This window comes from Hippopotamus amphibius, chromosome 14 (assembly GCF_030028045.1).
Source record: "Hippopotamus amphibius kiboko isolate mHipAmp2 chromosome 14, mHipAmp2.hap2, whole genome shotgun sequence".
Lineage (NCBI taxonomy): Eukaryota > Metazoa > Chordata > Mammalia > Artiodactyla > Hippopotamidae > Hippopotamus > Hippopotamus amphibius.
Genome location: NC_080199.1, coordinates 68,924,657 through 68,938,413, shown reverse-complemented (window position 1 = coordinate 68,938,413; position 13,757 = coordinate 68,924,657). Strand labels below are relative to the sequence as shown.

General features: G+C 37.7%; 1 protein-coding gene across 4 annotated transcripts in view; it reads left to right on the top strand.

The window, feature by feature from the left end:
* Window positions 1–13,757, top strand: part of NBEA (neurobeachin) — a 625,442-nt gene that overhangs the window by 598,957 nt on the left and 12,728 nt on the right. For 2 of the 4 annotated variants that reach the window (XM_057707391.1, XM_057707388.1), the window contains 6 exons: window positions 3,585–3,647; window positions 3,972–4,061; window positions 6,491–6,683; window positions 8,275–8,346; window positions 10,823–10,978; window positions 11,500–11,670. In XM_057707391.1, coding sequence (XP_057563374.1) covers window positions 3,585–3,647; window positions 3,972–4,061; window positions 6,491–6,683; window positions 8,275–8,346; window positions 10,823–10,978; window positions 11,500–11,670 — 745 coding nt within the window. The remainder of the gene's footprint in view (window positions 1–3,584; window positions 3,648–3,971; window positions 4,062–6,490; window positions 6,684–8,274; window positions 8,347–10,822; window positions 10,979–11,499; window positions 11,671–13,757) is intronic. The other 2 variants (XM_057707390.1, XM_057707389.1) reach the window with 1 other exon arrangement.

Here is a 13,757-nt window from a genome sequence, read left to right as displayed (position 1 = left end):
AGTTTTGGTATTAGGTTTTAAAAGGCTTCACAAATACTGACGTTGATAGAGGTCAGACAGGGAATAAACTAGTGAACCTGGCCAGATGGCAGTACATGCATGGGCCACGTGAGTGGGGGGTGTTAAAAAAGAGTCTGTGCTCCAGACAAGTGTTTCTATGCAGGAATGCTAACGGGGTAATGCCAGATCTTCTGATTTTTTCTGAGAGAAGCCAAAAAATCCAACTTAACATATGAAATTTCCCAATTTATAAATGTTGGCTCAAATAGAAACCATGTCTGCGAGCTAAATCTAGCCCAGTGAATGCTGTTGTGTGACATCTGGCTAAATGTAAGCCCCTATGGCATTCTGGCTAGAATGTAACCTCTACGAGAGCAGGAATCTCTGTTTTGCTTGATGAGCATCAGAGATCTCTAGAATGGTACTGGGTACCTAGTAGGTACTCAATAAATATGTACTTGATGAATAATATTGTCCCTCTGACAAATGCAGATGAGAAATAGAAATATGTAGAATTTTCTGAGATACCATTTCTGATAATATAGAAAGAATCCATCTTATAATTAAGTGTAAGTAATTGGTTTTTTTTTTTTTACTTGATACATTTGGAAAAATTATATTAATGAAAAAATTCCATTGTATGGCAAAAAATCCCATATAGCAAAAACTCTTTTTATGGTGTTGACCAGCTAATTTCTACTTAACCTTCATGCTCTTTTTCTGGAAGTCCCTTTCCTAACAGACCTACTCTTCCTCCCCCATCCTCCACCTAAGTCTGAGTGCGTCACTCTTCTGGGCTCCCTGGCCCTCTGGGCTGGCCTCCCCCATGGTGCTACCTACCGTGTGTCCTGATGTCCTCGTCTCATGTCCTAATGGGCTGAAAAGTCCGGAGGGCCATCTGCTGTCTGATCTTGTATCCCTTGGCATAGAACAAACATTCAACACATGTTTGTTAACTTAATTGCTTTTGTGGTATTGAATTGTAAGAGTAAAGAACCCTGAAGTTTTCTCTGCTGCTGTGCTTTTCTCTTTTCAGGCTACCTTTCAGTTTTGCCCAAATTCCCTACCATTTCCCCAGTTGTATATTCAAACATTTCTTGACTCTGTAGGATGACATCACAGCCTTAACCTGCAGAGATTCACAGTCTGAGCAAACAGACACACGTAAAGAAGTGTGTGTTGAATTCCATGATACATGGGAAAATATGGTGTGCGAATATGGAAGACATTGATGATGATTTAGGGCATCTGAGAAGGATTTAGGACCCTGCCCAAGGTTAGCATGAAGGGAGGTGTTTTCTCCTCCATCAGAACAACTACTCAATTGCTATGCTTCATAGGTTGCAGAATGGGCTGTGTATATCCCTGAGCACATGCCCAGACAAAGTACCTTCTTTTTTTTTAATTTTTAGAAAGATTTAATATGTTTAAAGAAATGAAATAGGCAATCAAAAATATGAGCTGGTAATAGAGAGATGAAACCATAAACGTTTATCATTTTTTTCCCCTTTACTGCTCTGCAGTAGTTTTATTTGTATTTCTGTTCAAAGCCCAACCTCACCATGGAAAACAATATTTTTCTCCTTCTCAGTATCACTTTTTTAAAAAAAATCAAAATCTTCAAACATATTCAATAGTAGAGAGAATAATATAACAAATAATAATATAACAAGTATCCATTTGCCCAATAACAATATTCAGCAGCATATTGTTACCTCCCTTCTTGATGAAAAAGAAGACATTGATGACTTCCTAAAAGTGGGGGAGCCAGTCAGGAAAATCAGTAGGTGATCATTTCCCATTCAAACATTTTAATAGACTTAGGGGAGACAGCATGCTTTTTCAAGATCAGAAAGACCTGTGCAATTTAAAATCAAAGGGCAAGGAATTATTAGAAAGCAGGACTACACAATAGCTAAAAGGTGCTGGAATAAGAACCTGGGATAAGAACTTTTAGGTCATGAAGGCCTGTGGTGTAGACCACAGGAAGAGGGATTCAGTTTAGTCTTAAAAGAAATAAATGTTGAATATTGGGAATAGATTGTCTTAATGCAAGGGTGAGCTTGAGCAAACTTAAAATTTACCCTGATGCCATTTGAGAGCCATTTAAGATACATACGTGTGTGTGTACTCTGCCTCAGTGCAAAAGGATCAGGGACAGGACCCACCAAAGAGAACTGTACAGAAGACTTCTGGAAATTAAATCTGTTTCATAGCATTTTCTAATATAATTTTAATATTTTCCTTTCAGAAAAAGAAGTCAAGCAAAGCAAGTTTGTTGATTCATTTTATCTGTGACCATTTAAAGGCTACCTACTAAATACAGGGCACTGATGTAGAGATTTAAATGTGTTTGATTTTACTTCTGTCTCCTTACCCCTTGTCCTCTAGCTGGAGGAGCAAAAACACAAGCAATAGTATCTATTGTTAGAGATTTAGTTCATGATACATTAAGCTAGGTGTCTGACTAGGGCAGCTTTAACAATACGACTACTTTTTTTTTGATTTTCAAATAATTCTCAAGAGTTTATTGTTAATAATGTGAACCTAACCAGGAATGGTCTCTCCCCCCTTTCTAATCATAAATCTTGCATTGGGCAGATAAAATATGATGGTATCTATGTGAGTACAGTTTAGTGAAATAGTCACACTTCGCATATGAGTGGACACCATGCAAATAAATGTATACATTAAAATTGGACAGCACTTAAGGAGATTTAATAATTCATCCTGTTGCCTCTGCAAGCAAAAGAACCAAAGCTCCATTTATGCAATTGCTAAAATATGGCAGATGATGCATTCGTGTTTAATATTGCTAATAAATTTGAAAATTCACATTTTTATTGATAAACATTTTCTTGAAATGCAGTCTAGGAGGACAGATTGTTAAATTTAAAGACTTTATAAATGAGAATTGTAGATAGTGATGGAGTTAGTGGCAGTGCTGTGTCGAGAGCCATCTACTACCTTACCTGACTCCCAAGCACTCAGCAATGACTTTCGTATTTCACTTTTATGTGCAACCAAAGTGCACACAATTTTAGGGGGAAAATTAGCATGGTAATAGAGTAATAATCATAGTAAATATTGTACTTCTCCTTGTTGATTTAAATTATATACTTACAATATTTCAGAAAAATATTTTAGTCTAGCTTAATATATTGGAATTTTTCCCTGTAGAATTTATGTATAGAAGAGATACTTAAAATCTCTTACAATAGTATCTCTTTAACATACACACAAAAAAGGCTAAATATTATACACTTTAGACAGTTTGAGATCTAGAATTATTTTTATCTATTGGAAGTCAGAATTATTTCCTCTTTGGGTTAAAAAATTTCAGAAAATTTTTGAGAGAAATGAATTCATACCTTATAAATAATATTCCAGGATTTATCTTAGAATAGCATAGCACACTAAAATATATTTTTTGTAGTGAAAGTCTTGCCATATTTGATTACTATACAAGAGTCTTAATGTTCTTTCTACTCTTCGCCCTCTGAATTGATTAGAACACATGATTATTTGAATTTTATTTTGTATCCTTAGCGGACTTTATGTCTCATTCTTTTTTCCCCATTAAGATTCCAGAAGCTTATTTCATTAGAGATCCCCATACGTTCCTTCTTACAAAGGACTTTATGAAGGTATATGTGTGTTATTTTGTGTTCAAAGTGTTCTTTGGTCCCTAGCTGCATGCATGCACTCACAGGATAACATTTTCACACTTAACCCCAGCTTCTAAATAAGAATAGTGACTTGGTTAATGGAGGCATGTTTGGAGGGAGAAGCAAAGCTTGTCTACAAAATACTAACACTTGGACGATTCTGCACCCTGGGAGAGGCGCACCCGGTGAATTTCCTGGACTCTTTTCATGGCTGACTTGGGATACACTTGTGTTGTCAAAGAGTGTGTTGACCTCTCTCGTTGATGCATGTTGATTATGACAGTCACGCTCCTTCCCCTGCAGGCCATGGAGGCTCAGATCCAGAACTTTGGACAGACGCCATCTCAGTTGCTTATTGAGCCACATCCGCCTCGGAGCTCTGCCATGCACCTGGTAAGACACAGCCGCTTGGGTCTTTCTTTGAACCTGAGTGTGGAGCAAATAAAACAGTGATTTCTAGCAGCATTTTAAAAGGCTTCTCGCTTTATTGGCTAACTCTTCAGCCTCAGTATAGACTGATTACCGTAGGGAGAGACAGAGAAAGGAATACAGTTCTTATCTTTACGTTTGGCTTCAACTAGCCCGATCTTGGATTCACAAACGTAGCCATCCTCTGTGACTATATATGCGCCCACATAAACTCCTTGGTACGCATACAGGCTTACAGACACACACACACTGGCACCAACATTAGATTACATTTACACATTGGAATGAAAATATAACGTAAACACACTATGAGGCTGCCCAATTTAATCTTTTTTGGGTAAGGTGGTATAGGGGAAGTAGTTCATTTTAAGACAAGGAAAGAAATATAATTTACAGCTACTTCAGGGAGACAGGAGAGAAGAGGGGTTAAGAGTGAGCGCCTCAGAGCCGGACTTGGGTCAAACACCATCTCTTGCCACGAACTAATGAATGAATCGGGCAAGGTATTTAAGCTCCCTGTTTACGTTTCAGCATCTGTAACATGCGGGTAAAAATAGTACCAACCCTGAAAATGTAATGACTCAATACTGTATACAGCATTTAGACCAGCCCCTGGCATACAGGTGCTCAGTAAGCGTTGGCTGGTGGCAGCAGCAGCAGCAGCTCCTTATGTTAAAGATGCTCGTTTTGCGAGGGAAAAGATAATATTCTTTTCATTTTAAAAACCCATTTTCATAACAAAGCAGTCCTTTTTGAGTTTTTAGCAAATAGTGAACATTTCCCTCTTTACCTAATTTGAAGAAGGTGAAAATTTTTCTAAGAAAGTACTTTAGAATTTATTTTTTAACTGTGATGGTCCACAAAGTTTCTACTGAAAAAAAATGGTCGAAGGTAAAAATGTGTTTGCAAAATGAATCACAGTTCATCAGTTTTCAAATTAGACAGTTTTCAAGGCACCAGACACCCTAGGGTTGGGATAAAATGCTCCTGAACGTGGCCCATAGTATATGTGTAAACAGACGTATCAGTTGCTATTTCATGATGGGAGTATCGTTCACACCTTTCATTTATTCTGTCCGTTACCTAACAGATTTGTACTGAGCCCCTTCTGTGCACCAGGCATGATGCTAAGCATTGGGGATACAGAGGAGAAACATCCAACATCTTCAAGGAACTGATAGTCGCACACCTACTGAAACTCACAAATAAATATGTGTGTTTGAAAACATTTCTTTTCCTTTACAATAACTCAGCCAGTTTCAACGCCCTTGATTAGTCACTAATGAACTCTGCTGCTTCAAATCGGTCCTCATGTGCGACCAAGCAGAGAGGCTTTCACCATGTGTGCTGCTCCCATCCAAACACCCAGACACAGCATAGACATGGAGCCTCCAGACCTGAGGTGAAGCATTTTTAATAAACTGTCCAGGAGAATCTGTCTCACACTTTATTTTATGAAATGCTTTGTCAGAAGAGTTTTAGTCCCGTGTTAGTTTTCTCTGTTTGAGAATAATAATAAAAATATTTATCCTGGAGAAATGCCCAGTCAGAACTCATTACTTCCTAGGGGAAATTGTTAGAAACTAAATTGGCATGGAACTGTTTATAAAGAAAATAAGCTTTTTAAGTTTGTGTAGCAGAGGATTCATATATATATGTGTGTGTGTGTATAATATGTGTATATAATAGTGAACAATCACAAAACATGCATGAGAGCGAAATAATGGTTATTTCTAGTATGCCTATTTTGTGTCTTTTATGTAATAATGTTTAGAATATTTTATACTACTTAATAGTAGTTCTTATAGTATCTACTTTCTATCAAGTCATATGCTAGATGTTGGAGAAACAAAGATTAAAAAAGAAAAGAGAGCCTTATCCCTCAGGAGGCTCACCATCTAGCAGGCGAAGGAGGCCTAAACCGTAGTCATCAGAGTCACAGCAGAAACGCGCACATAGCGCTGGCAAGGGAGGCTCTCATATTTTCATCATTTAGACTGTAGCCGCGACCGCAGATCAACCAGGTCAAAAATGAGAGAATCAACCCACTTCATATTTCATGTAAACAGTGTCTGTAACTGACTTGACTGATTTTTCCACCAAGCTACTGTTGTAAGTGCACTGAATAGTTCTTCAGTGCTACATCATGTGGACATATCTCTGAGCTAACTTCTCACATTGTCTGGCGGTACCTAAATTGCGGCTGGTGTCCTCTCAGCGACTGCACGGAGTGCCTGCTCGTTTCTCTGGCCATCCTCACAGACCAGAGTGCCGGCTGCTCGGCTCTGGGTTTGTGCTCTTGCTAGCCTGTTTTAATCTCATTCTCCCCCGAGTTTTCACTAACTGTGTTATTCCTTTTGTTTTCTTTGCTCTCTTCCCTTTCTATTCAACAGTGTTTCCTTCCACAGAGTCCACTCATGTTTAAAGATCAGATGCAACAGGATGTGATCATGGTGCTGAAGTTTCCATCAAATTCTCCAGTAACGCATGTGGCGGCCAACACGCTGCCCCACCTGACCATCCCTGCGGTGGTGACCGTGACCTGCAGCAGACTGTTTGCCGTAAACCGATGGCACAACACCGTAGGTATGTGTGCCTAAGGGAGTCACTTACTAACGGGTTCTTAAGAGCTGCAGTTCAGGTAAGGTAAGTGTGCTGAGGGCTAGCGTGTGTGCAGAATGAGCTACAAAAAGCAGCAGAGTAAATCATTGCCAAACCTCACTAATTCACTCTTGTCTGTCTTATTCACTGCTGCTGTATTTCGGTGCCGCACAGAACGCTTGGCTAATGGCTAAGTATCCAATAAGTATTTGATAAATTGAAACAGTTCTACAAATAATTCAGGTCCTCCCACCCTGCGCCACCCCCCCCCCCCCGCAGGGGGGAAAAAACCACTTTTATCCCATATTAAACAAAAGTGAGTTTGAATCTAGATTTTCTAGATGATGGTTGCAAATCCTCTTTCTTCCACTCCGTTAATTCATTTAGGAAATATCTGAATGCCTACTTGTGTCCGTGGCCTTGGGCACTGGGAGTACAGCAGTGGACGAGAGGAACAGCTTCACTCTCTTTGTGGAGCTTAGAGTCTTTGTGAAAACACGGAATCTAAATTGTTCAGTGATTTCATGTGTGTTTTCTCCAAATTCATTCCTGAAGTTTCCAGCCAGTACATCTTGAAGTGATATAATTCTGTCATAAAAACTAGACATATTGATACTTATTTAGCCAGGACAGGAGTGGATGTGACTAAATGATTTAGTTGGCCCAGTTCATCACTTAAGATCTCCCTGGAAGCCCCAGGATTCCCGCTGTCTCTAAGACTGAATGGATGGCCAAGCCGAATTCACCTGAATCTTTCTGTGCTACTGACTTCTGCGTCATTCTGAAAAACCAAATGACTTTTAACCTAATCTCCTAAGAGCTTCTAAATGCCCCTGTTTTATGTTTATCGGTGATAGTTTCAACACGAGGTGTAGAACGACTTCCATTCAATCAGAAATATGCAGCAGACATCTTTTAAAAGCATGGCTTTATTCATGACTTAGCCTCTAGAAATGTTTTGCACTGAAAGAAAACCATAAAGAATTATTTTCTTTAGACTTGTTCAAAAGTTTTATGTGTTATATAACCACATGTAAAAATTTATGCCCAGTGAACTCAATCAAGCTCTAAATGTTAATCCTCTGAAAGTAGCTTTCTGGTTAAGATTTTAGGTGGGGCTCAATTTTGTACCTTCAGTTGACTTGTCGTCTATTGAAAGAAGGCCCACTTGGATGGGTCATCTTCCTCTCTGCCTTAACCTGGATGGGTCCGTGCTCACACCATCCCTACATGTATGCATAACCTTCTCTTAGATTTCACCTCACTAATGGGTTCAAGAAATGTTATAATCTTCTATCTTATTCAGCTTTTTCCTGTTAGGATAACAACACTCTTCCCAGCTTTCTCTATCATAAGTGGAAACCAGCACATAAGTGGGAACCAGCATCAGCCAGTGATGATTTTTTTAAGACTGTCTACAAAAACATGTGGTGTGGCTGACTCATTCGTGCAGTAATTTACCAGATACTTTTTAAGCAAATATATATTTTGTATAATCATTATAAACACTGCTTGTTAGGAAATTTCCTCACGTCTGAGACTTTTATGGTGGTTTTCTCTTTGAATTAATCTTTAGGCCTCAGAGGAGCTCCAGGTTACTCCCTGGATCAAGCCCATCATCTTCCTATTGAAATGGATCCACTCATTGGTATGTTAATAGCAAAGATACATTTTCATGAATGCTGCCTCTTCACAGATTCCTGTGTGGTTATTTATCAAAAATGATAGTTGAATAATACTTTTTCTGCCATAAATTAATGTGCAGATAACATCAAATTACCATCAAGGAGTTGTGCAAATCATAAGATGCCATCTAAGGATTTTTTGGTATTAAAATAATTATTTGTGGCATTTTCTTGGTATTTTAGGAGGTCATTTAGGTTGGTTCTAAACAAGGCAAATAATTCCAAACTGTTCTTTCTTTCAGCCTCAACTCTTCTTTAAACAACTTTATATTATTTGAAATATATGAGGACTCAAAGATATTATTAAAGAAAACTAATACTAAAGAAGATCTTTTCTGGAAATCTCCATTCAATACGGCTAAACATTTTTTTAATTAAAGATTTCATATAAATTGCAAACTCGGGAGCTATAACTATCTGTAGCATATATTCAAAGTATTTTTAAATAATCACATACACATTTATTAGCTATATGATCCAGAGCAAGTGCCTTCATCTTTCTAGGCCTCAGTTTCATGTCTGCAAGATGGTTCTTAATAATGCTTGTTCTGCCTGTCTCATGGGATCATGTTAGAACTAAATTAGGAAGAAATTGAAGGTGGTATAAAAAATTATAAAGCCATATACAAGTTATGGTATTTTTTTCTTAGATTAATTCACCCTTTGTCTTTGAACCCAGACATAGGATGAGAGGCAGCCATCTGGGTTAGTTACTTATACGCCTACACAAAATAGCACTTACATCTCTTTGGGAGAATGTACGCTTAGGACAAGGAATACAAGGGTGAGTCAAAAATTATCTGCACTCTGGCTGTAAAATTTATATTCATTAACTTTTAGAAGACACAAATACATCATTTTCGACATAATTTCTTTGCTTTTCAATACACTTTGTCCATCTGTTAACAAGCTTTCATATTTTCTCATTAAAAAATGTTTTAGGCTGAGTTGCGAGCCACGAATGCACGACCTTCTTCACTTCTTCACTTCATTAGAAGTGAATACAGCTCCTTTTTGATGGCTAACACTTGTGCGACCTTCCTTGAAATTCTCTATCCATTCATACACATTTCTTCAAGACAAAACACTTTCTCCACACTGCGCACAAAGTCTTTGATAAATAACAGCACCAGGTACTCCCTCAGACCACAAAAAACGAATCACTGCACGCTGCTCTTCTTTCGTGCAAATCACAAGTGTGGCATCCATTTTTGCTCACACTGCAGTTACACATGAACTAATGTAACACATTCACGCCTGCACAGCAGTGACTGGGGAGACAGTAGCCTTGAACGGAAAGTGCTAAAACAGTGCGGCCAAAGAAGTTTCCATATAACGGGAATGCGGGTTTTTGACTCACCCTCGTATTTTTAGAATCAAATCTAGCTGTTTCTCTGCTGAAGAGACATCAGCAATGTCACGTACAGCTGGAGTGTACCGCAGGAAAAATTAATAGCTGTGTTCTGATTAATCAAGGACAATTACATCGTTTTCAAGTGACTCGAGACCTTTAATTTTCTTTTCCTTTGCTGTTTTTTAAAATTATTTTCTATTTTTTACCTTCTCTGGTGATTATTATTATACTGTTAGTAGATATCCACAAATAGTAACACTTAGATTTAATTGATGTTAGAAAGCGATGTTGATCTTCTACATCTGCATTTTCTGTTTAATAATTCAGCCCAGGGATTTAGCGTGAAAGGACGGCGTGGAGTAAGGGACAGGCTGGCATACAGACAGGCACTAGGGAAATCAGATGGTGTCTCTGACTTCCTGACTTTATTCAGATTCAATCCCAGTGCTACCCACTGATTCTCTGCCTGTCTCTTTCCTCCCCAGCCCCTCTCCCGTCTTTCTTATTCCTCTCCTCCCCTGCCAGCCCAGTTCTGGAAAGGCTTCTGTTTGTTGACAATCCAGGTCTTTAAAGCTGCTGACCTAAAGCTCCCTGAGGGGCTGCCTACATAACAACACCCCTGCTTTCTTTCTTCTTTTCACATGAATTATAAATGCCATCAGAAAATGACAGATGGGGGCAAATATTAAGACATTTTTTCCTTATGTAACATGGTTCATACCGTATTTATTCCACATCATTGTTGAACTTGTTGGACACTAATGAACTTTTGCAGTTTGAACACCTATTGAATTAAGTGCATTTAAATATTTTTATTGTGTTGTAAAGTCACATCTTGAATTCCTCATGTCAGTGGAGAACTTAAATTTCCAAAAATTTTTTAATATATAAAAATGGTTCATAAATAATCACTGCTACTAAAGAGTTTCTGTTTCTCATGGGGAAATGTTAAAATCTATAAAACAATTTTATAGCCTTAAGAACCGATTTCTAGATAAATGAAGCACAAAAGCATTCCTTCTATAAGTGCTTGGTGAAACTCTTATGGAATCTTTCTTTAAATTTCTTTTTCTGTTTATGTTTAGCCAATAACTCTGGAGTGAACAAACGGCAGATCACAGACCTCGTTGACCAGAGCATACAAATCAACGCACATTGTTTTGTGGTCACAGCAGACAATCGCTATATTCTTATCTGCGGATTCTGGGATAAGAGCTTCAGAGTTTATTCTACAGAAACAGGTAAACTGAACTACGAAATACCTTATCCTCTTCAAAATGCCTATTGTTACACCTAAAGCTTCATGTGGAATCGTACTTAATAATGTAGGCATTTTCATTTTGAGTGCCGAGATTCAAGTTAAATGTTCACATTGTAAGTAAATGACTACTTATAATTTCATCCAGTCTGAACGTTAGTGTGAACTGAGCCCTGAGTTCATAGGACACATGGGACTATGGTCCCCTTCCCACAAATCAGATCCAATAAAAGATCTTAAACCTCCGCTCAGTCTGGCCCAACCCTGAGACAAAAATCATGATTGTGTTATTTTATGTTCTTTTCTTTAAAAATTCCAAGTGACATTCTTGTATCGTTTTTTCAGAAGCAATGTAAGAAACCAAATCTGTAGCTAGATTTGAATTACCTTGTAAGTTTGCGGGTCTATAGATTCACTTTTCACACATCTAGTAAAATAAAGTTAACTTACTACCATTTAAAGAAAAATAGCAAATGAATTCGACCTGCCATTTCTGTGTTTCAGGGAAACTAACCCAGATTGTATTTGGCCATTGGGATGTGGTGACATGCTTGGCCAGGTCTGAGTCGTACATAGGTGGGGACTGCTATATCGTGTCGGGGTCTCGAGATGCTACCCTGCTCCTCTGGTACTGGAGTGGGAGACACCATATCATAGGAGACAACCCGAATAGCAGTAAGTATTTATCTAGAATTGTTGTACCAGACTATAAACTCATTTAAACATGTTTTGCTTTTTTAATTTTTCTAATAGTTTTTGCTGGGGTTGTAAGGATTTTAAAATATGAAAGCTTAAATGGCAAACATCTATGTTGGAATGTAGCTGTATTCAAAGTGTAAAAAAAAAGTGACTACTGTCACACTGAGCCTCTGCTCAGCAGCTCTTCCCCAATCGCCAGATGTCCCCATCCTCCCAAAATTTCCTTCAGTGCCACCTGGTCCATTCAACGCTGTATGATTCCTCTCAGCTGAATCTAGTCTCTCCCTTCTCTGAATTTCTGTACATTTTATTTGTGCCCCGTGAGGACACTGACTGCTTTCTACCACGGGGTATAGTAAGTATCTCTGCTTATTTATAGCCCATGATTGAGCACCCCCTTCAGAGTAGGCACTGGGGAGGCAAAAGCTGAATAAGATGATTTCTTTACTTGGTATGATTCCTGATGGGGGGGACTCCAGAGTAAAATAATTTTAGAAAACACTACTCTGATTCTCTATGTAAGCTCTGAAAGCCTTACACAAATAAAACTGTTGATATTTGTGTAACCCACAGTTTCTCAAACATGTTTTCCCTGGAACCTTTTGTTCATGGATGAGCAGTCCATGGCCCTGGAGCTGCTGTTCTGAGGAAACACTGAAGTGGACCATGAGTCGTTCTCTGTGCATCTTAAGTCTCTGGTTGCTGGCATAGTTGCACACAATAGGTTTTCAATAAATACTGTTAAATGACTGAAGAACTAGATAAGAGACTTCCTAGAAACAATTACTGTTTTTAATTACCAAGCTTTCAATAGTTCACATACACGTTTCCTGTAAAATAGAGAATGGTTTCTGTAAAGTGTTGGTAGTGGGAAGAACCTAAACCAGGGTTATTCTAATTCTAATTTGTACATTGGTCACAGCTTTAACAGTACTCCAAAATAAACTGAAACATGAGTTTGGGAATATTTATGATGAAACAGAGATAAGAATTTCCCAGGAATGCTGTGTACTTGCCGCTGAAATACTGAAAAGTAGAGAAGAAAAGAAATGTACAGGACGCCGTGTTGTAACTGCATTGCTGGTCCGTTGCAGCCTATGAGAGAGCTGGTCATGGAAATCTTCATATATATATGTATGAAGGCAGTGGGAGAATGAACTAGATGACTTATTCTTGTTGCCCATAGCTAGAGGTGAAGAACAGTAGATGAAGAAACTAAAAGTGTATTATGAAGTGTCTTAGTGTAGATACCGAATAAGAGAAAGCACCTCTGCTCTAAGTTGTGAACTAAGATGTGCTGTTGGTTTGAGGAAAAGACATATTCAGTGTTGCTTGATTTCCAGTTAGCTCAACTAATTAGCTACTGATTCTACGTTATACTGAATATCATACTGTAAATACCAGTAAATTAACCTCCTTACTTATTCTCTTTTTAAAGCCATATCCTTTAAAAAAGGAAACTTCATTTTTAGCAGGATTCTTGTGTGTATGTGTAAAAGATGTTTGATCTACTTTATTATTACTATATTTTATTATTCTTAAACATGGCACATTATCACATGTATTTTATCTAAATATATTTTTACATATTTCCAAATTTCCTTTTTTCCAGACGAGTATAGTGTCCATTAGAATAAAAGTTGAATTGAGCAGCAGGGCTGTGTGGTATCTTCTATCTATTATTGACATAAATTAGAAGTTATTAGATAGAAAAAAACTTTTAAAGAAGCAGAATAGTGTTTTAAATCCAACTAATTAACATCTTCAAAGTAAAACTCAGAAATGATGAAAATGATATTTTCCAAAAAGATAATTCATTTCTTAAAGACTACCATCTGGTAGCACAGAAGATAATATAATGTCCTGCTATGAGGGAAAGACTTTTAAAGAAAAATGTTAAATTATAGTAATTATCTGTTAACTACTTTATTTTCTTATGATCTTTTAAACCAAACGATGGTTAGCAATTGATTGTATCTTTGTTCCATCACTTACCAAGAAAAGTTAAATGTAGTAATATTTAGAGTATTTAAAGTTCCTTATGACAGGAGCTATGTAATTAG